Source organism: Manis javanica, chromosome 7 (assembly GCF_040802235.1).
Source record: "Manis javanica isolate MJ-LG chromosome 7, MJ_LKY, whole genome shotgun sequence".
NCBI lineage: Eukaryota > Metazoa > Chordata > Mammalia > Pholidota > Manidae > Manis > Manis javanica.
The window spans coordinates 126,866,063-126,887,934 of NC_133162.1; the positions used below are offsets into that span (position 1 = coordinate 126,866,063).

Genomic DNA, 21,872 nt, shown 5'->3' on the forward strand with positions numbered 1-21,872 from the left:
GATTTGCTTTTTCTGGACATTTCATATGAATGGAATTATACAATATGTAGCCTTTTGTGGCTGGCATCCTTCACTTGGCATAGTATTTCCAAGGGTCATCCATGTGGTAGCATGTGCCAGGACCTCATTCCTTTTTATGGTCAATAATATCCCATTGTATGGATATATTACATGTTACTTATGCAATTACCCATTTATCCTTTGATAGGTGTTGGGTTGTTTCTATTTTTTTTTGGTTATTATGAATAATGATGCAATGAGCATCTGTGTACAGGTTTTTGGTCCAGAATATATACCTAGGAGTGGAATTGCAGGTTGTGGTAACTCAGTGTTTAAACTTCTAAGGAACTGGCAGACTGTTTTCCACAGCAGCTGTACCCTTGCACAATCCTACCAGCAGTGGATGAAAGTTCCAGTTGCTTTATATCTTTGTCAGCACTTGTTACTACCTGTTCTTTTGATTGTAGCTGCTGGAATGGGGACCACGCTTTTAGAAACACTGAGATACAGGTTGGAGAAGGTTGGACAGAAGAACTCCAGTGGGGAGTTCCTCCTAGGTAGGAGAAACACCACTGTACAGAATGGACTTAAAAAAAGATGGGCTTAGACTCAGGTGGGCTTAGAGGTTAGGGAGCAGAAAACAGTCAAAACGCCCCTGTGATGGATCCTGTTTTCCTTATGAGGTAGGAACTGAGGTCATCTAATGAGATTCAGGAAGGAGAACGAGGTACAGTTGGAAGTTCAAAGAGGATAGAGAGGTTGGTAGGTCACTGTGGGGACTAAGAGAGCAACATGACACGAGCAATGACAGTGTCTGTGACCAGTGCTGGGGCCTCAGGTAAGGCTGGAGACCATATATCTCTTTTGGTACCAATCTGCTCCATTACAGCATTCAAATTACTGATGAAACATTGTATTTCCTGTGTAAGTTTCAAGAGCAATCAAGTAACTCCAGAGGTTGGTATCTTAAGAATGCCTCAAACTAACTAAACGTGACCCTCCAGCTGTGTAAGACACACAGCCAAGAAGACCTGGGATGGCCCAGAATTGCCTCTAAACAAACCCAGAGAGATTCCTGCATGTCTCCCTGTCCCTAAAGATCTATAGTGGTGGGTGTTTGATCTCATCTCTCCCTGCTAGTGTGCTTTTTGCAAGTGTTTATTAGCACTTATTTAAAATTTTGCTCACTTACAATCAACTTTTTAAAGAAAAGGCAGCATCATTTTACTTTGAGAAACTAAAAACTTCCATGTAAGAAAGATGAGATTCAGAAGTATGAATCTCTATCCCACTCACTCTTCTCTGTCCTATTCACTTTTGACCCCTATGGAAAGAGCTGTCAGCTTGCTCAGATTTCAGTCTCTGATGCATCACTTTGAGTTATGTTGGCAACCAGGAACCAAAAGTTACAAGAAAGGAAGAAAACTGCAACTGCAATTTAGTGTCGTACAAATAAACATGCTGTCGGCTGCTGTGGTAAAGGTCAGGAGAGCTGGAATCTGGCAGGCTGTCGAGCGGAGGAAGCCTTTGAGCCGCAGGAACCTGAGCTAATGCATCATCAGGAGAGCAGAAGTCCTGAGCACCACTGCATTCGGGCTGCCACCCGGGAGCCATAATTGGCTAAAAGTGACAGAAGATGGTGACAGGCTCTTCACAGAACTTTAAGGACACTGTGGTTTGAAAAAATGTCCTAGTAATATGGCCATGTGAAATACATGATTATTATTACTTTGGTTTATTTTTTAATAATGACATCTATTAGAGATGAAAATGGGAAGAGAAGATGATGCAAATAATATGACATCTGAAGAATCCAAGGGGTACAGAGATCACACACACACAAACACACACACACACACACACACAAACCTACAAACAGAGAAGGCTGATGATCCAACAGTTATTAGATAATGAAATACCTCCATGCTGGCTGGTGAGCAGCTGCAGTCTGAGCTCCTTGAGTGCCCCTTGCTGCCTCAGTCTCCCTTGTACCTCCAGCCTCCTCACATGCCAGCAGTTCAGGGGTTAATATCAGCAGTGGGCCTCCGGGACCCCTACCCCCCACCTTAAAGTCTCCACTTGGATTGGTCACTAGCCCATATACCATATTGGTTATTAAATGTCTTACTGTCACCTCTGTCTATAGATGTATGTTGCATAGAATCACCTCCTGTACATTATAAATTGTTGGATGAAGAATTATCTGCAACAGGATGGCTTGGGAGACTTGTCAAAAGATGCTGGGGTCCCACACGTTTGAGCCACTGCACCTCTGAGTAAAGGGCCAAGATAAGCATTTTAATCACCAGGCTATCCACTGGCTGACTCTAGAGCATCATATAAAAAATGATTTGTCTTTTTTTAGAACAGAATCTGTCTTTTATTCCATCTAGAGGTCAAGTTCTTAGAAGAGAGAGTCCTAAGTCCTAACCCTCTTGATATTCACCACTGTACCTGACTTAGTGCTGTTGACGGACAATAGAGAGGGGGGATCACTGACGCAGTACATCCCGAAAGGGTAGGGTTGATGATGGTAAGACTATGATGATGGTGGTGCTGATGCTGAGAGTGATGGCTAATTCTGGGGACTGCTTAACATGTGCCAGGTACTGTAATCTAATTGGAGCCTCTCAATAACCCTATAGGTATTGTTATTATCTGCATTTTACGGTGAGGAAACTGAGACTCAACATTTTGCCATTGAAATGAAGCAGGACTCCAGGCTTGGTCTGTCTGAATGTAAAGGCTGTGATCTATCTTATTCACTGAGCCGTACTTGTTCTTAGATTAGAGAACAACTCTAGGATAACTAATAAATCAGATTCTCTGGCATTAATCTCTTTAATTTGCTTTTCTTTCCAACTAATTTTTTGCATTTTGTTATATACATGGAAGGGAGGTAGATATAGAAGATGACGAGATTATAAAGGCTATACCCTCTGACTTACAGGAACCAAGGTGAAGGAAATTCAATCTAGAAAAGTAGAAAGTATAAATAATATTCCCCAATAGTTAGGAACCATCAAAAACTTTTTAGTTAAATAAAAATAAAAAATAAGAAAGTACTAATTGAAAAAAAGTTAGAACACTGCAACTATCACTGGACCTTGAAAATCGAGTTAAGAAGAGAAAAAGATTTTGAGGTTATAGCTAGAAATTGAATAATAAGGAAAGGGAATCGAGATGAGAATTCACTGTCCAGAAATAATGAGGCAACTATGATTTTAGAAAGATCATCAAGGGGCCAGCTGATGCCTGGACTTGACAATGGGCAAGAAAAGCAGCCTGGACATGGAGAAATTAAGGCAGCTCATGAGAGGGAGTGGATTGAAAGTGGATATAAAGCATGAGCTTTATATGCATTCAGGTTTGTTTTTGAAGAATTCTACCTGAAAGCTGGAATTAATGAGCTCAGAGAGTACTGTAAGTTAATTTTGGTTAAAGCATCCTTATGCACTGAGCTTAATGAAGAATGACTAGTTAACATCTTTTGAATATAAGGAAAAGAAAGAATATACATCCAAATTGTCTTTTCAAGGCAAAACAAACACAAAATCAAAATCTGGATAAATGAAATCAGAGTGCTTATTCAGACTTCAATGTGTCAATCCTGGTGCTTTTCTTTAGATACAGATAACTTTCTAAGCATCCTAGATTCATTCATAACATATGGGGAAGACTAGATTTTACTCTTACTGGGATCTGGGCAAAATCCCCACTTCTCGTCTCTTTCATATCGGCTCGTTGTAGCACACCACAGTGAGTCACCTCCCCGCCCTTCCCGGGTACATTCATGATGCCACCGCTGCTTGTACTGGAAGGGAAACATGCATGGCATCCCTCGGGCATTCCCTTTGATGGTGTACAAATCTAGGAGAAAGAAAAAGACAAAATGGGATAAGTATTATATCAGCTTTATCTTTGAAAACTGCCATCCAGTGAATGCATTTTTTATGGACTGAAAACCTCCAATGGGCAAGATGCTCACTGTACCACAAAGAACCCTCAGGAGTTCATTGTCTAGTGTATATAAAAATGCAAGGCTTAGTACTGGGTTCAGAGGACATGTTGCTAATGGTTTGTTTATATATTATCTACTTGTTTATTTACTATGGCATACTGCTACAGTAGTGTAGCGTACACATTTGTAAATGGATGGGAAGGAAAATTAAATGGAGATTTTACTTTAAAACATCTTCCAGTCCCCAAATACATCAGTGATTGGCATCTGAATCACAAGAGTTTCCATAGGCATTTACTAATTTATTCATTCAACAGGTATTTATTGAGCATTTAATGTGCCCAGCTCTGGGGATATAATAATGAACAAACAAGCCGATGTTCCCTTTCATGTGGAGCTTCTGTTCTAGTGGGGAGAGGCAAACAGGAAGGGAATATACAAGGGAACATGTAACTTCAGGCCATGATAAGTGCCATAAAGGAAACAAAGAGGGTGAGAAGACAGTGTGACTGTGGGTGTGCCTATGAAGGGGGACAGGGGCACTATTTTGGATGGGGTGGTCAGTGAAGGCCTCCCTGAGTAAGAACTGTGTGAAGGGAGGGCGCAAGTCTCTGCAGAACAGTTCCTTCCTGGCAGAAGAAACAGCAAGTGTGAAGCAGTGCGAGTGAATGGGGAAGAGCGGGGAGGAGCGATGGGAAGTGCGGTCAGGAGGCAGATTCCCAGTGCATCAGCTCCGCCACATTGTGACTTGGGCCTTTGCTCTGAGCGTGGTGGGAAGGAACTGGTGAGTTTTGAATGGGAAAGTGACATGGTCAGATTTCCATTTTTAAAGACTAACTCAGGGTGCAGTGTGGCAAACAGAACCTCCACAGGGAGAGGGAAAATGGGGCGACTAGCTGGGAAGCCTCTACGGTAGGTAGTCTAGGAGAGAGGGGACTGGTGAGGTGGCTGCTGGTTGCTTTCTCAAAGTATTACAGTAATCAGTCATCTTGAACTTTAAGCAGGAATCACCTTATCATGACTTGCCGGGAGTGTTCAGTGGAGAGAAGAATCAGGACCATCTCAACCAAGTCAGTGGGTCCTGGAGCGAGATGACGGTCTGTGATGATGCCCACCCCCTTCCCACAACTGGCAGGACACAGACGGATCACATGCCCCATTGCCATTCCTAGAGGGCAGGGTTGCTCAGGAACTACAGGTATTCTGGGACACATTCCTTTTCCCATCCCCTGCCTTCTACTCAGTCTTCCCCTGTGTGCATGTAAATCTGAGGATATGGTTAAAGAGATAGCAAAAAGCAAAATATCACGCTCTTCCTTAGATGTGTAGGCTACTGAGAGTGCTGGCTTGCAACATTCACTTTATTGTAGTCAGTCCTCGAAATGGCTTGCTCTCTTCTGTCTTTACTCATTTCTTGTACGTGCAGGAGAAAATCTTGCTTTGGATCTTATGCGTTTATCGCTCAGCCTCCTAGGACTGCTACAGAGTTCTTAGAAGGATGTCCTCTCCTTACAGCATCATTGTACAGAGCACCAGGAGGGCAGGGGCCACTTCTGCCTTGTTGGTCTTTGTCAATCAAATGCCCAGCACTGTGTCTAAGAAACAGTCAGAGCTCAATCAATGTGTGATGGGTGAATGACGAGAGCTACAGACCAAACGCAAGAGACAGGCGGGAAGTTTCAGAAGTTAACTGGGCCGTTTTCCTTCTTTTTGTTTAAAAATGCCAAATGTTGTGTGACTATGGAAAATGAAAGCCCCCACCCGGAAACCATGCTTTCTCACCCCCGACACACGCCAAGGACCTCCAGACAGTGGTCTGGCTTATCTTGAAATGCCTCATAACATGACCAGCACATGGATGCCAGCCAGCCAGGCATTAGGCAGCACTGCGACGCGGACACGCTCCGTCCCCTGGGCTGCGTTTCCACAGAACAGAAATGTCGGCAGGAGAGGTTCTTACACTCACCCTGACAAGTCTCTACTTCCAAGACTTGTTATATACATGGACTTGTTATATACTGTTACCTTCACTGTTTTCCTCTCCCTCCTATCCTTCTATTCTTTCTCCTCCTTTCCCTTGGTTCCCGAATGTAAGTGTTCTCTCCCCAGTACCTTTAAATTCTGAGGTCTGCTTCTTTAGAATTTAGCAAGTCCATTTCAAGACTCCAGTAATCCTTTTATAATTAGAGAGCAGGTAGCCAAAATATATTTTGCAAAAGTCCCTGGAGGTTCTTCTGGGTGCTGTCATTTAATAGATTTTACAAATCTTTATGTAGGGGCAAACTTTCTAAATATATGGTTTCATGAACACTTTGATTTAAATTATTGTTTACCTTTGTGCAGATATTCACAAATGCCTCCACCGTCTGACATGTAGGAAATCCACTTGTGAAGATATTTCCGAGAGGCCACAAGGGTGTTGTCGGGATTCACCTGGACCATGTACTGGAGCGGGCCGAGGATCCTGTTTCGACTGCAGTGCCATCTCAAGGAAACATGGGTGGCATCACACTCGAAGATGCTTAATGGCTGCTCTGGGTTAGACAAATTCAGGCCCAGGCAACCGCTGCCTCCTACGTTAAAGAGGCGGTGGTTTGAAACCCATTTCCACAGCATGTACCCGTCCGGTGGCCTGCAGCTCTCTAGAGTCAGTACGGACCTGCCTGCTCGAATGCATTTCTTGAGGCTCTCGCTTTGGATAACAAAGATTCCTTTATCTGAAACAGCAAAATAGAAGATAATGGCATGAAACTTGGACGTACAATGACCAACTGGATGGACAGAAGGGATTGGTAATAATACTCAGGGCTAGCGGGGAGGGACACTGAGTACCCACAGGTATGATGACATTCTGGTTTTCTTCAGACAAGCACCTGCATGTTAGGAACGCGCACCAGATCAGGACCGCTGAAATGAACCTTTCTACTACCGAATTCCTTTAGACCAAGAGGATGAAAGTGAAGCGCTGCTCTGTGTCTTGACACAAGGGGCAATACAGGTGAGAAAAAAAAATGCTTCTCCACATGTGCTGTCTGCTCTGAGTCCGCCTGGAGTAGGAAGGTGGGGACATTTGCCGTGGGGATGGCCTCTTCACAGGATCACAGGGGCAGCCTCCCCGGGTGGGAATGGCAGCAGCAGATAGACAGCCACCAACGGAGGCCACTGACTGAGCCCTGCACCATGTACAGACACACAGGAGGTGTTGGGGCCCCATGGTGGTGGCAGGACCACACAGGCCACAGGGATAACGTGGAGGAAGCAAGCTTTTGTGATAGACCTGAGCCTTCAACCCCCTGGAGCCGGAAGAAGAGATTTGGGCATGTGGGCTGCAGCCAAGGAGCACATGTTAGCCGCCTGCCAGCTGGCTGACTTCACCTCAGGTTGCGGGCCTGGAAGTCGCCTGTTCTATAGCAATTATGAGCTTGTCCTTGAGCAGGTTTTTGGAAGGTGGGAATCATGTCTAATTCCCTTAGTCTAAGCACAGAGTGTACTGAGCACACTGTGGACATTGTAGCAGTTCAGCAAATGCCTGATGTGGATTAGGCTGGCAGCTGCCGCTTAGGCCTAGGGATCCTGAGGTTGCAGAATATCTGCGCAGGTCCAAGAGCTCTTTTGTTCTCCCATTAGCGAGGCTCTCCTCATATATTACTCCCTGTCCATCCTTCAGATATCTGAAGGGACATTATCCACTTCCCTTAAAATGGAGGCGGTTGAGGGGATGTCGTGTTAGGAGGCGGGGGCAGTGCGAGGGTAGCCAGCGGCCTTCAGGAGATCTGGAACAGTGCGGAACGCGAGCCTCCTCAGGTACCAGGGTGTGGGAGTCGGGCTTTATTTTTGTTGAAAGTTCTTCTGGTTTTTCCAAAGTCACTCAGGCCAGGAACTCATTTATACTAACCCAAATCACTTAACATATTGTCAAAAAAAGATTATCAATGTGTTAATGAAAGCTATACCTCACTTAATAATTGATAATCTTACTTATAACCATATATTTGAGTAACCGTATATTGACTATTCAACTGGTATTAAATTAGTCATCAGAAAATAGCGTCATCACCATGTATCAAAGTGAAAGAGAAGGGAGGGTGTGTTTGGGCAGGAGAGAGCGAATGGTTTTAGGGAGATTTCATTTAGATCAGGAAATTTGTTTTCCTAATGAAGCCCATGTCTGTGTGGCTATTAGTAAGTCGTTCAAGATCAAATCTACTGTTTGTCCACGTGATGTGGACTCCGATAATTAACCTTCTCTCCAACTCTCCTTTTCACCTCTCCATGCCTGGGTAGAATGTTAGCCTTAATTTCTGTTGTAATCTAATTTTCTGACTAGTCTAGAGTTTCATTAATTTTTCACTGAAAGATCATTATTTTACCATAGTTTTTCTATAGTTTAACTTTTATCGAATATTTATTTTCAAATATATCCAGCTCTGCAACTTACTGGCTGAACCTCAGCCCTCTGGGTCTTAGTTTATACCCCTAAGGTGGGTGGAGAGCCTACCTGGCTGGTGGTTGAGAGCTCTGGGATCAGGCACACCTGCCCCACACCATAACTTTGGGCATATTTCTTAATCTCTATGAGCCTCGTCTCCTCTTTGAACTGGAAATATGCATAATACTGACCTCATAGGGATATTAAGAGTGTTCCATTAAATGACCCATTCTCTACTTTGGCCTGGGGAGACCTCAGTAAATGTGAGTTGTTATTATCCCTCTGGCTTCCTGATTCTTGGTCTGTAGATCTGGTTGAACACCTGGAGACTGCAAATTTGAGCATGCCTCTTGTATCATTAGCACAAAAGCTAACGTTCATTCTAGCTTTTCTGCAGCACATGGTGTGCATAGACTTATTAGTGTTTAACAATCTTGAAATACCATGGTATCGCCTTTTATGGAGGAGAAAATACTCTTCTAACAACCAGATAACAAAATCCTTGTCTCATTTGTTCAAATATACATGCAGTCATGAATTAAGGGTCTTCACCTGTTCACTTTCCACACTCTCTACCTGTAAAGTCTATACTGCAATCCTCTTATAAAAACCCCACGATGTCGACAAGCAGTGTATATAGGTGGGAGGATGGATAGTCGGTAAGTGGACACAGAAATTATATATCACTAATCTTTGGGTGCAACAATAATGTTTTTAAATGTCATAATTATTAAGTGTTAAGAGGAAAGGAGTCATGGAATCAGAACTTCTGTAGTCACAGTAGTGATCATAAAAATACCTTCTAAAGCAAAAGCTATTAGGTAAACTTAATCCCACCTGCTCACTTTTAGGGGCTCGATTGCATTTCCATGCCCAGCTGCCTTTTGAATGTAGTTTTGGAAAAGTTCCTTAGAATGTATCATAAACAAGTAGTTCTGGCTTATCAATAACAATAAATATGCCATCTCCAAAAGAAAAATATGCCATACTAAGCTAAAAAATGACCCAGTCCCATTTTCCCATTAATCCATAATATAATTTGGTTTCAATGCCATTAATCTCCATAAATTCACTGGAGAGAAAATAATTGTTTTTAAATAGACTATGTGGAGATCAATCTATAGGTATCAATATTCTGATTATTATTATATGTATATATGGGTTGTCTGTAACAAAACCATAATGTGAAAATAAGCCTTCAATCCTTAGTGTCTGTAGTCAAATTTCAAAACGGATGAAAAGCAAATGTGGGAGGAATCAAGATTGATTATATATGTCAAGGACATCAGTTCTGCTTGAACGCTGATTAAGTGATGAATGAAGTACTGCCAGAATTACCAAATCTCTGTGCAGTAAATTTTGTTATACTTCCCTTCATAATTAAAAGTTTAAGAGGAGAAAAAGGATTGATTTATTAGGAGTAACTTAAAAGCTAATTTTCATCTTAAAAAAAAAAAAATCTATGGAAGACAGTGGTTCTGCTTTCTATGACTGAGTTCCTCTTACTTAGCAGATCATTTTAGGCTGGCTCTTTGGCCCCATGGGATAACATGTACTTTTCTAAGGACTTGGAGGAGAATTCTTCCTTGATCACTGTTGAACTTAAGAGTCCTTACATGACTGCATTCATACAGTCAACAAACATTCACTAGGTGCTGGCTGGGTGGTAGGCCCTGTGCATGGTGCTGGAGATAGAGGAAATATTTGCCCAACTGTCTGTCCCTTAAAACTGTGTATTTCTTCTGGATCATGGGAACTCTCCTAGTTAATGAAAAGAAAGGAGTTCTATCAGTTCCCAAAAGACCCCATTATAGCTGTACTTAAGTCTTTAAAAACAAGCGATAAAGAAGAAAAAAAAAATTTTAAACACGCAACTAGATGCTCAGCTGACGTCCTGCATGAGGTGGATGGGACTCCTCAGTGTCACAGGCTTTCCTGAGTGGAGAGGGTGTGGGTACACAGACTTACCCATTTTTGGGGGGAGGAGGCAGAAGAACAGCACTGGAAGGTATAAGGACGGGGTCAAGGAGACTGTCTTTACCCACAAACCCCAAACTTTATAGCTGGATAGGACTGTAAAGATTATTTCACTGAATCATTCTTTTACATTTGTTTCTTCCAAATCCATTTGTCTTAGAACATTTATAGCCATATGCTCAGGGAGGAGTGCGCAGGTCTAGATCCAGCTTTATTTACATGCATTTATTTATAACCCTAAAGAATGACATGAACTGCCAGAGATTGCTGTCAAACAGTTTGAAGTAGGTGACTTGAAATTTCAAACATTTTTTGAGTGCCTGATACGGCACGTGTTAGGGACCCTGCGGATAGAAGGATGTAGATGTCATAGAGTCTGCCCTCAGGGAATCGACGTTTTTCTCTGGGAGCATGTCATGAAGTGTACAGAAAGAGCTATACCTTAATGCCAGAGTATATTTTGACTTAAGAGGTATTAGCACCATGAGGTGGAAACCGGGGATAGAAGGGATCAGTTTGGTCCAGAAGATCAGAGAAATCAATCTCCCTCTTTTTCTCTCTCCAACACACATACATTTTCATGCAACAAACATTTATTAGGGGCCTAACATTTGTGACACATGGAGGTGCACTGGTGATCTGGATTAGCATGGGTGTCTGTAAAGAGTTCAAAACAGTGGAGGAGGCAGGGGGCTGGTTTGGGCAAGGGGACACTCTGGACAGAGCAAGTGTCACCACAGCTCAGCAGTGAGGAAAATGGTCAGTGCCAGGGTGATCTGAGCACACCTGTATAAGCCTTGGTGGGTGTTCAATATGAAGTTAGAAAGAGGTGGTTTAGGCTCATTTTATGAACAACTTGAATTTTATTCAAAGATGTATATTTTTTCCTAAGATGAGAGGGAGCTTTCAGAATGAGAACGCGCGACTGAGGCTGTACTGTAGAAGATGAATCAGGGTGACACACCATTCAACAAAAACATGTACTGAGCACCTACTGTGTGCCCAGCATTCTTTAGGTGCCGAGAATGTGAGTGTGGGACATAGACGCCCAAGGCCCTGCCCCAGGGCCCCTGTTTCGGGGAGAAGAGGCAGTCCAGGAGTGGGACTGGGGATTATTGCTGTGCTCCAGTCAGAGGGATGGAAGGTGTCAAATCAGCCAGCAGTGATGAGAAAGGAAGGAGGGAATGGTTAGACTGCAGTCACCAGAGAGAGAGTTCAAAGGACAAAATGACAGGGTTGGGTGATTGATGGAATCTTAGGATTCTGGAATAGTTGCAATGACTTGTCCTCTAGCCTCAGGAGTTCAGTTGGCTGGTGGGTGCCTGCCAATTCCTACGTGCCCCCCCCCCCCCCCCCGGGTTGGAGTCTAAAGCCTGGGGCTATGACTGCCGTTAGGTCTGATTGAACAGTGCCGACTGGGGTGGTACCTCAGGAGATGTTTGCTGAGCCCGCCCGCTGCGCTTTCAGCTGCGCTTCTGTTCACCTTTCCTGCCTTTTGATGTCCCCTCCTGCTTCAAACAGCTCTCCTTTTAGAACTGATTGAAGGCTTGGGGTGTTGAGTGAATAAGATACGGTTTGAAATATAAAGCCCTGGAGAGGTTTCTGTACCTTTAGCACAAAACACCTGAAATAAGCAATGAAGCAATTCCTGAGGAAATACTCTTTTTATGGTGGATTTTAGGCAAGTAAGGGGCTTTCTGGTACTCACTAAATTACACCGCTACAGTGGTCACCTAATGCAACTCCACGTATACACATAGCCTCTGTGCTGCCCATGTTGGGGGCCTGGAGGAAAAGTTCAAATGCATGGTTCACATCTGGTTTAGACAGGCTATTAGGAAGCTGTAGCTTGCCAACTGCAACCCAGTTTAACCCGGTACCCCATTCCGCTAGGCTCGAACCTCTTTTACTCCACACACCCACACAGCTGGTTTACACACAGGAAGTGGCTTACACACTTCCTGCCCTGTATCATCTCTTGAGTCTGTCTGGTTCCTTGTTCAGACAGCACAGTAGTCCTCCCTCATCTAAGGCTTCAAGTCCTGAGATTTCAGTTACCCACAGTCCAGAAGCAGATGACCCTTCTCACGTATCAGCAGAGGACAGCAACAGTCTCCCTCTGTGTCACAATGCCTATGCCATTCATCTCACTTCACCTCATCACGGAGGCGTTGTATCATCTCACATCATCACAAGGAGAAAAGGGTGAGTGTAGTACAATGAAATATTCTGTGAAAGGGAGAAACCATGTTCACATAAATTTTATTACAAGATACTATTATAATTTTTCTATATTAGTAGTAGTAGCTGTAATCTTTTACCATGCATAATTCGTAAATTAAACTTTATCATAGGTATGTATGTATAGAAAAAAACATAGTATTTGTAGGGTTTGGTACTATCTGTAGCTTCAGGTATCCGCTGGGGGGCTTGGAACCTATCCCCTTAGGAAAAGGGCAGAGTACTGCATTTGAGGCTCAGCATGGAGGGGGCCGGGCAGTAGCAGGGAGTTCATCTCTCCCATGTAACCACTCTGAGGGCGAGCAGCTTCTCTCCTGAGATGTGGTGACCGTTCCCAGCCACACAAATGTGGGTTTGTCCCTTCCAGGGAACAATGGAGTCAGATCTGAGGTGTTCCTTCCTTAGATTGCTCTGTAGCAGGAAGGGATATTGTAAGTGGCTGAATCAAATCTTGTCCATGGCTGAACGATGCAGAAAATCTGGATTCTTAATATGACTTTCCAAACCAGTAAGCAAGGTGCTTCTGATGCTTGCAGCACGTGCACTGGGCTTGAAAGAGCAGACCCCAGAGCACAGTGAGAAGTGTCTGTCCATCCTGGACTTCTCTGCGTGAATGTTTGCGTTTCATCCCAAATCATCTGAGATGTGGTGTTTGTCTCTTAATCTGCCAGCCTGTAACAAAGCCTATGGCTTCCTATCAGTTGCCTTCTATTAATCATCTAAAAAGTTAAGTACATTTAAACTTACCTCCTTATACTGTCTCAGAATTTCTTTCTCTTTCCCTGTCCTGGACTGTCCTTGACATTGAGCCTTCTTTATTCTCCTGCAGCTTCTGAACCTGGATAATCGCCATCTCCGCTGGTTCATGGGACCCCACTTGCTAAATCTTTTTATATGTCCTCTTCCCCTTTTTCTCTAGTCTCCACAAATCATTGCTCCAAGTTCCACAAGGCATACAATACTTTCTCCCGTGCGGGAAAAATGAGACCCAGCTCCACTGGGCTCCAGTTTTGTGAGGATTCACATGGCCTGTTACCAACCCCTGTGTGAAGTGGGTTAGCCCTTGTAAACTCTTCTCACTTCCCCCCTACTCTTGTTCCTGTCCTGTTCCTTCCTCTCTGTTTTTCTCATTTATCAGTAGCTGACCCTCGTAGAAAATCTGACCATCTCTTCCAAAGTGTGTTTTGCTGTATCTCTGTATCTTACCGATGAATTTTCAAACTGAGTTCAAAATATTTTTCTTCCTTTTAGCTTTTAATTTACTCTTCCATTATTAAGTCTTTCACTCAAAAGTACCTAACAGACATTGCTGGTGTAATAGATCATTACTCACAGCGGCTCGGTTATCAGCCTATGGAATATGTTGAAAATAGCCATCTCAGTCACCAGGGAGCCTTGTAACAAAGAGCGAGTTAGGGCGGGACCCAGGACAGGACACTGTTCAGCTTCCTCACAAATGAAGCCCCCAAGGATATGACTCAAAGCTTGGGTCACCAAAACAAACAAAAATGGAAAACAGCTCCCCCAACGAGCAGAACAACCCTGGCAGTGGTATGACCTTATTGGAAGCAAGGTGTTTGCACTGAATGATCCATCTTTTTTGAGAATATACTGTTTTGAGAAAATACCCATTTAAGAAAAAAAATCCATTTACCTATGTGGGAAGGAGAAATGAAAACAAAAACAACTTTTAACGGTAGACCTATTGTCAGTCCTTACGTTGGTCTGCTAGGGCTACAGTAATGAAGTACCACTGACTGAGTGGCTTCAACAACAGGCATTTATTGTCTCACAAATTTGGATGCTAGAAGTAAAACAATAAGGGGTCAGGGTTGACTCCTTCTGAGGTCTGGGAGGGAAGGCATTGTTCCAGGCTTCCCTCCTCAGCGTGCACATGATATTTCTGTGTCCACATTTCTCCTGCTTATGAAGATACCAGTCATATTAAATTAGGGCCTAGTCTAATCATCTCATCTAGACTTGATAAACTGTCAGGATTTCTCCAAATAATGTCTCGCTGTAGATATTGGGGGTAAAGACTTCAACATATAAATTTTGAGGGGGACCTGTAATGGTCCCCATACTTCTTATTCAGGCTGGCTACCTAATTTTCAGGTCCCAGAGTAAAATGAAAATGTAGGGCCCTGACTGGGGAAGGGAAGTCAAGTCAATGTCTACTTCGCACACGCCTATGGGGAACTGCAGCCTCATGTCCATAGAGTGCAGGGAACACACTCAGTGCCTGGACCGGGGATAGGTGACAGGTTCCCCTCTCAGTGCCCCAGGACCACGCAATGGTGCTGCCAGGTAGTAGAGGCAGCTGGGCCTCTCCCTGACCTTAGGGGCCACTGGCAGTTCACTCCCAGGCCCTGGGCCTCCATCCCCAACACAACCTGGTTGCCATGGTGGGTGGAGGGCAGGGTGGTGGCTGAGAGCCCAGCCAGGGCAGCTGAGCAGGTGACACAGTGGGACTAAACTTGAGCCAGAGGCAAGAAGCTCCACTATCATGCCCTCCTAACTCATGGGACTTCATGTCCAAAGCAAATTCAAGAGTAAAATTCATGGAGAATTCCAAGACCCAAACCATAGAGCATTAAGCCCCAAGTTCAAGAACCTGCGGAACGTGTGGCCCTGTGTGACTACACCCTGTGTGGTACATGCCCAGGAAGCCCCACCCTCTTCTTATCCGAACAAAGCTAACAGCACTACTACGGAAGACAGACTTTTAGATCCTCAGAGGATCCTGATCAGGATTACCTCAGTCACTAAGGTCGCTTTCTAAATGTTAATAAGAGAAAAGCAAATCTTAATTTGGAACATGGTTCATGCTAATTGCAAAATAAGGCAACAATGTTTACACTTAGATAATCACTATGGATTTCCTGTTTATGTTTTTGAAGTGGAAAAGGAAAGTTCTCAAGAGCAGAATGCCAAAAGCCAGAAATTTTTGGAGCTGTACATTTTTTTGGAGCTGTAGAAGTCTGGAAACTATCATAAATTAAAAAGTCACATGGCCGCACATGAAAGTAGAAACCTCTTGCCTGGCTTGTGCAGTTCTGTATCAGAGAACCCAATTTACAGAAATTCTGATAATATTCCTCCATTTTGCTTGAGCGGCTTTATAAAATGCTTTCCCTAAATGATTTACTATAATGTTCATAAGGTTTTCTTTTGTTTGTTTCTTTCGTGAACACTAATATTTCTTATCACTCTGATTAAAATAGCTAATTTATGTTTCTAGCTTTGAATTAGAACATCTCCTAAGAGGCTTTCAAGGATGATATCTAGAATAAAATGGAGGCAGGGGTCTATAAATGTCTCAAATATATTATTTTGATAGATCATATGAGGATTCATCACCTGGGGATGAGTCCAGAAGAGGCAGAACAAAGGAATCATTTCTTCAGAAAACCTGAAGGGTTGCTCAGGAAGGGTTGCTGAGGACACAGCTGAGCTCTCTGTGACTCAGCCTTGCTGGTCATGGCCTCGGTACCTGCAGTGCGTGCTCTTGGTTACTGTGACAACCAATAGTAGGAAAAGAGGTTAGCAGCCTGATGGTAAAGAGCAAAAAGGACCAGAAAAACTGGAAGCCTAGGCTGACCCTCAAAGGTTGGTGGGGGAAGGAGCCAGTCGGAGAAGCTGGGATGAGACAAGTATGAAGAGGAAGGGACCCTGCGAGCCGAGGGGCTGAGCAGGAGACACAGTCAGCTGGTCGGGGTGATGTGTGGCCAGGAAGGGCAGCCGAACCACCGCCTGATCTTGCTTTTACTTAAACTCCACATTTCCAGATTAGGAGAATGTCCCATTGCCCAGGGGTGTAGGAATTTGCCTAGAACAATTTTAAAAACTCAACAGCTTTGCACATTTCTGCTCTATAAAAATATTCCCTCCTACGTGTGGAAGTACTGGCTTGGGAAAGGAGGGGTTGCAACGAGCAACCCGAGTTCCTCCTGCTGCAAAATCAAATCATGTGCTCCATCCAGCCCCCGGGATACAGAATGAACTGTTTTTGTGGAACCAAAAGGCTATCCAGGGATCCTTCGCACTAGTTATTGAGTGCCTGGTTCAAATCCCCACTCTACAAGTTCCTATAGGCACAAGTTACTTACCCCCTTTTCATCTGTAAAAGCAGGGTATATATTAATAATGGTAGTACATCAAATCCCAAACTGGCTATGGCATTCCTAAACCTAAGGATTTAGTGTGTTCATGTCTGTCACATGGCACGCAGTGACCACTGCCCAAATGTCAGAAACTATTAGGAGCAGTTGAGAGGGACATGTCTGCCTTTTTAATGACCCTTTTGTTTCAGACATGGGGCTCTGTGTCTGTACCACTGTGGCCCCTGGGCTCCTTGGCCTCCTCCGCCGAAGGGCCTCCTTTCACCTGGTCTCCATTTTGGTGATCCTACAACCACACCTTGGATCTGGTCACTACCAAGAACAGATCCACCTCTAGAGTTTGTCATTCCCACTGTGTGACCATTACCCCTCCTGTTCTGCCAAGTCTCCCTTCTCCTGTCTTTCTCTCAGTCTAGTTTTTTTATTTTCTTCCTTTTAACCCATATTTCTTGAATTTTAACTTTCTGCTCCTCAGTGTCTCTGCTGGGACTAACTCCAAATCCCCAACTGGCCATGGCCTTCCTAAACCTAAAAGTGTGATCCAGGCCCCCTTTGTCCAAACTCACAAGCCCCTTCTCAACGGTACCCAATTCATCCAACCAGAATTTTTCCCCTTAAACAGAATGCTTCTAACAGAACTTCACTCATTTCTCTCATGCTTCCAAACATAGACTTGTCCCAGCTTCTTGTCCCACCATGTCCCTATTCTGGGGACCTACTCCGTCCACAGCCCCTGGTGGGGCAGGTCCCTGTGTGCACCTACCGCAGCCTATGAACAACGTGAAGGCTCTGACTCAAGGGCAGAGCTCAGGGGCCGGCCAGCATGCTGTGACAAGGGTGCCCAGGTTCCTCTCCTGGGAAATTAGGGGACCTCTCCAAGGGAGCTGTGGGATGAAAGGTGCTTCAAGCTGAAGCAGATGAAACCAGTTCACAGAAAGAGAACCGAACAGGGACCAACACGTAGGCCCTGGGAGCCGGAAACACAGAAAATAGCTGCTTCATTCCAGTGGCCAGTTTTCGGTTCCCAGGAGGCCTGGCTGCACAGGAAGGAGAACCTGAACTTGGGTCCCCTTGAGATACTGGTACCCTTATATCCAGCCCCACGTTTGTCTGATAAACTTCAGTGGCCCTCTTTCCTCCACCCCAAAGAGCCCAGACTAGAACTTCCAGTCCACTGAACCAGTTGTCCAACACATATTCTGTGCCTTTTTACCTAGGCTGTGCTTTCCCTGGATGCTCTATCTCCTTTTTCCCGTGTGGCAATGACCTACTTATCCTTTAGGAAAACGAATGTCCTTTTGTGAATCTGCAGTCCCTCATTTAAGTCCCTTTTCTGCATCCCTTTAGAACTTTGCTCATTCCTTGTTACTATAACATCTATTGCATTGCTTCGTGATTGTTTGTGTTTCTGTCTCTGTCTCTGAACTCTCAGCCTCCTGGGGACAGTATCATATCCTCCTCATATTTTAATCTCCCTGATCTGGGGGTGAGGAGCAGGTTCCATGGGTTCCCTACCCACACCACCTACCCTGGAAGTCATCCACCTGAGCCGGTTCCCATGTACTCTGACTTTCTGAGCCTCCCAGCGGACCAGGGGATCAGCGCTCCAGGTGGACCCTTCCATCGGTGAGGGGCGGGGCATGCATACCACTGCTTTCTGCCTCTCAGAGGCTCCACTGCGGTCTCCACAGTCCCCCTGAGGGGCCGTGTGGACCTGAGCCCCAGAGCTTGTGATGGCTTTCTTCCCCTCCCTGTCTCATTTCCTCCCTTCCTCACCGGGCCTTCTAGAATCATCTCCCCAGTAATCTCCTTGCACCTCACATACAGGTGGTGGGGATTGCTTTTGAGGGACCCCAAATCAAGAAGGGAGACAACGCACGCAGTGCCTGACAGATAGTGAAGGAACAACGGAGGGCTTCAGCCCCTCACCCTTTTTCCCATGGGCACAAGTGTCAAGAGACACCCCCTTCCCCATCCCCTACTGCTGGTTCATTTTCTTTTCACCAGATAGGACCCCGTGGTCAAACCCTTTGACTGCATACTCATTAGTACCCTCCCTTCTCTTGGTCACTGTCACCCAGGAGAGTCTGTCCTGACCGTCCCCAAGGACTGGTACAGCCTCGAGCTCCCTCCTTTGCTGCCCCTGGGGAGGTGAGCTGCGGAGGAAACCCTCCTACTCTGTTGGCCGAGGCCATTTCATTAATAATTTTTAGCCCTTAATGTAGCTTTAAAATCCTTTTACTTACTCCCCGCTCATTTCCTTTAGCAGCCTCCACAGAGACCACGTCTGCCTTCCCCCAGAATGGCCACCCCCTTCTTCATTCTCCCTGCAGCCCTCCCAGCATCAGGGCTGCTTGAGTGAGTGAAGAGACCGAGGTTTAGCACTTGCCAGAAGAGCTGAGATTCCAGAACCACAAAGAGGCCCCGTGGTGGAGCCGACAGAGGTAGGAAACAGACTGCAGACATGGCGGGCACAGTGCGAGGGGCACGGCAGCCCGAGGGAGAGGGCACTGTGGTGATACTGAAACCAAAGGACGACATTATCATCAGCCACATTTTTACAAATGAGGAAACGGAGACACAGAGGAGGTTAAGTAATTTGCCCAAGGTGACACAACAAGCAGCACACCCAGGATTTTAACACAGGCAGTTGAGCCCCAGAGCCCCTGAACTTAACTACTGTGTGACATTGCATCTACTGAATTTTGAATTAAAAATTGATAAATGACGGAAGAGGCGACATCATACCATTCATCATCTGCTGCCCAAGGCTGGGATACTTATGGAACATATCAGATTAATCAATAATACATATCAAACAATTCAAATGAAAAATACTATATGTCTAACCTGCCGTGTGTTATTACATATCCCTTATTAGTGGATAGAAACTGAAATGGGGACATATTTCCACCTGGTTCCTCCGTGTATGCCAATCATGGCTACAAGCAAGTCAATGTGGTACAGTGAACACAGTGGTAAACTGAGGTACCCCAAAACAGAGCTGAGAAAACACAGCGCCACCTTAGCTTCCACAGTTGAGAACTGAGAGGCTGGAGTTGACAGTGTCTCAGGTCCCCTCCAATGCTGAGACTTTGGTTTCCTTTCTTTGTACAGACAGGAAGAACTTGATTTCAGACCCATTTAGATTATTTTTGAAATTTCACAGACACGGGTGCTTGGCATCTGGGAGGGGAGCCTGTGTGAGGACTGGCATCGTCAACACCACACAATCTCCATGAATTTTGGAAGTCAGTAGCAGCATTTTCATATCTGAGGAATCTCTTTGACAGCTCTGTCAAATGTCTTCAGATTTGGGAAGTGTCACCTGGATGTCCGGGAGGCAGCAGGTAGTTCTAACTTCAGAGTCCTTCACCACTGATGGAAGGCACTGATTAGGAGCTACCTCTGGCCAGGACTTGGGTCTGCTGCCTGTAGCAGGGATGGCTAACCCTCGCTCAGAGGATCACCAGAGCATTTTCTCTGTGTGGCTTGGTTCCAGCTTCTGCCGCACGGGCAGCTGCCCGGTTCTTGATACCTAATGCTCAGGCAAAGCCCACATTTTAAAATGTAAAGGAATAAGCCTCATATGTAAACTCTACAGGAGCGTTATTATTAAACTAAGCGAAAAGGTAAGAGGGTTCTGACCCTTGGCTACTTTACAGTACCAGTTACTCAACCCATCCCTGATAAAAACCTCCTGGCAGTGCTAGAGAATGCAGTCCAGCAAAGATTACCTTAAAACTGATTACACAGTATGTTGAAAAGGAAATAAATGAACACAGATACTGATTACACCTTGTTTTACCCTTCTCTCAACTCATCCCAAAGGCAGAGGGCGTGGAGACTGCCTGGAGGCTCCTCCTGGTTTATTTAACTTCCCCTGCCTTCCTCCTCCCTAAACGGAGGGGCTCCCAGTTTCGGATGCTGTCTGCTCTGCCTCAGAGGCGGCCCCTAGGGTTGTTTATTCAGGAATATGGACCCCTGCCGGACAACCTCCTCATTTCTCTTTACACACCCCTTGTCAGTCTTGTGTGTAGGAAGTGCTCAGTGAATGGTGAATTGATCCGTGTGTGCACACGTGTGTGTTGGGATGCCATGAAGGAACTCTGGCTCATTGGCATGCCACGTGCCTTACAACGAACCTCATTTAATCCGCAGTGGTCCCGTGAGCAGCACAGACCCATTTTTCTGATGACAGAAACGGAGGCGCAAAGATGGTAATTTGCTTCAGCTCGAACAGCTCATCGGGGCCACCGGGGTTCCTCTGCCCCGTTTGGTCTGGGAGGCGTTAATAGAGGAGAATTTTCCGGCAGGGCAGAGGGGAGAGGCCCGGCTTAGGGCCGCCCCGCAGGTGGCGGCGCACATCCCGAGAGCTTGCTTCAGAAGGGAATGGCAGGGGACGTGTTTTGCCATCTTTTTTTCCGGGAGAGAGTGGTCCTCCAAACCACGCGACTCTCGGAATTGACGTTTAGAAAGGTCTCCTGCCCTCCTTAGCCCGGCGCGCCCCGAGGCCGGAGCAGAGCAGGCCCCGCCCCTCGCCGTGCCCCGGGCAGAAGCCTGGGGGATGCGGGGCTGAAGGAACGGGTGCAGGGCCGGGAGCGCGGGGTCAGGGCCCGTCCGGGGGCAGCACTGGTCCGTCCGCTGGGCTTTCTGGGGACAGCAGAGACGCGGCCACCCTGCGACCCCGACTGCCCGCCTGCCCCCTCTCCCTGCACCCCCCGCGCATCCCCGGCCCCCGACGTGCCGTCCCGGGCCCTGCCGCCCCGGGCACACTCACCCTGCCACTCGAGGACCGGCTCGGGGCCCAGCGCTGCCGCCGCGCCCTCGGCGTGGCCCGGCGCCCCCAGCAGCAGAAGCTGCAGCAGCGACGGCAGCAGCGACATCGCCAGCCTGGGGGCTCCCCGGGCGCCGCGGGCAGCCCGAGTGCTCGGCGCAGCGCAGGCGGGACCGCAGCCGCCGCGGCGCCCCGCGCCTCCGGGGGCCTCGCGCCCTGCGCCCCTGCGACCCCCTCCGTCTCTGGCGGACCCTGGGCTCGGGGCCGGGAGGCCGGGAAGTCGCGGAGATCCTCCCCGCCCCACCCACTCCGGTTTACAGGAGGAGGACGAGGGGGAGGGCCATCTGCCCATCCCAGAAATTCCTG

General features: G+C 46.1%; 1 protein-coding gene across 3 annotated transcripts in view; it reads right to left on the reverse strand.

The window, feature by feature from the left end:
• The window catches only part of PLA2R1 (phospholipase A2 receptor 1), a 98,201-nt gene extending 76,347 nt beyond the window's left edge, over positions 1-21,854 (reverse strand). Inside the window, exons 1-3 of one of the 3 annotated variants that reach the window (XM_073241545.1) lie at positions 21,510-21,854; positions 6,295-6,678; positions 3,697-3,870 (exon numbers count right to left, since the gene is read on the reverse strand). In XM_073241545.1, coding sequence (XP_073097646.1) covers positions 3,697-3,870; positions 6,295-6,678; positions 21,510-21,615 — 664 coding nt within the window. In that variant the 5' untranslated portion in view covers positions 21,616-21,854. The remainder of the gene's footprint in view (positions 1-3,696; positions 3,871-6,294; positions 6,679-21,509) is intronic. The other 2 variants (XM_073241544.1, XM_073241543.1) reach the window with 2 other exon arrangements.
• Between the last annotated feature and the right edge of the window lie 18 nt (positions 21,855-21,872).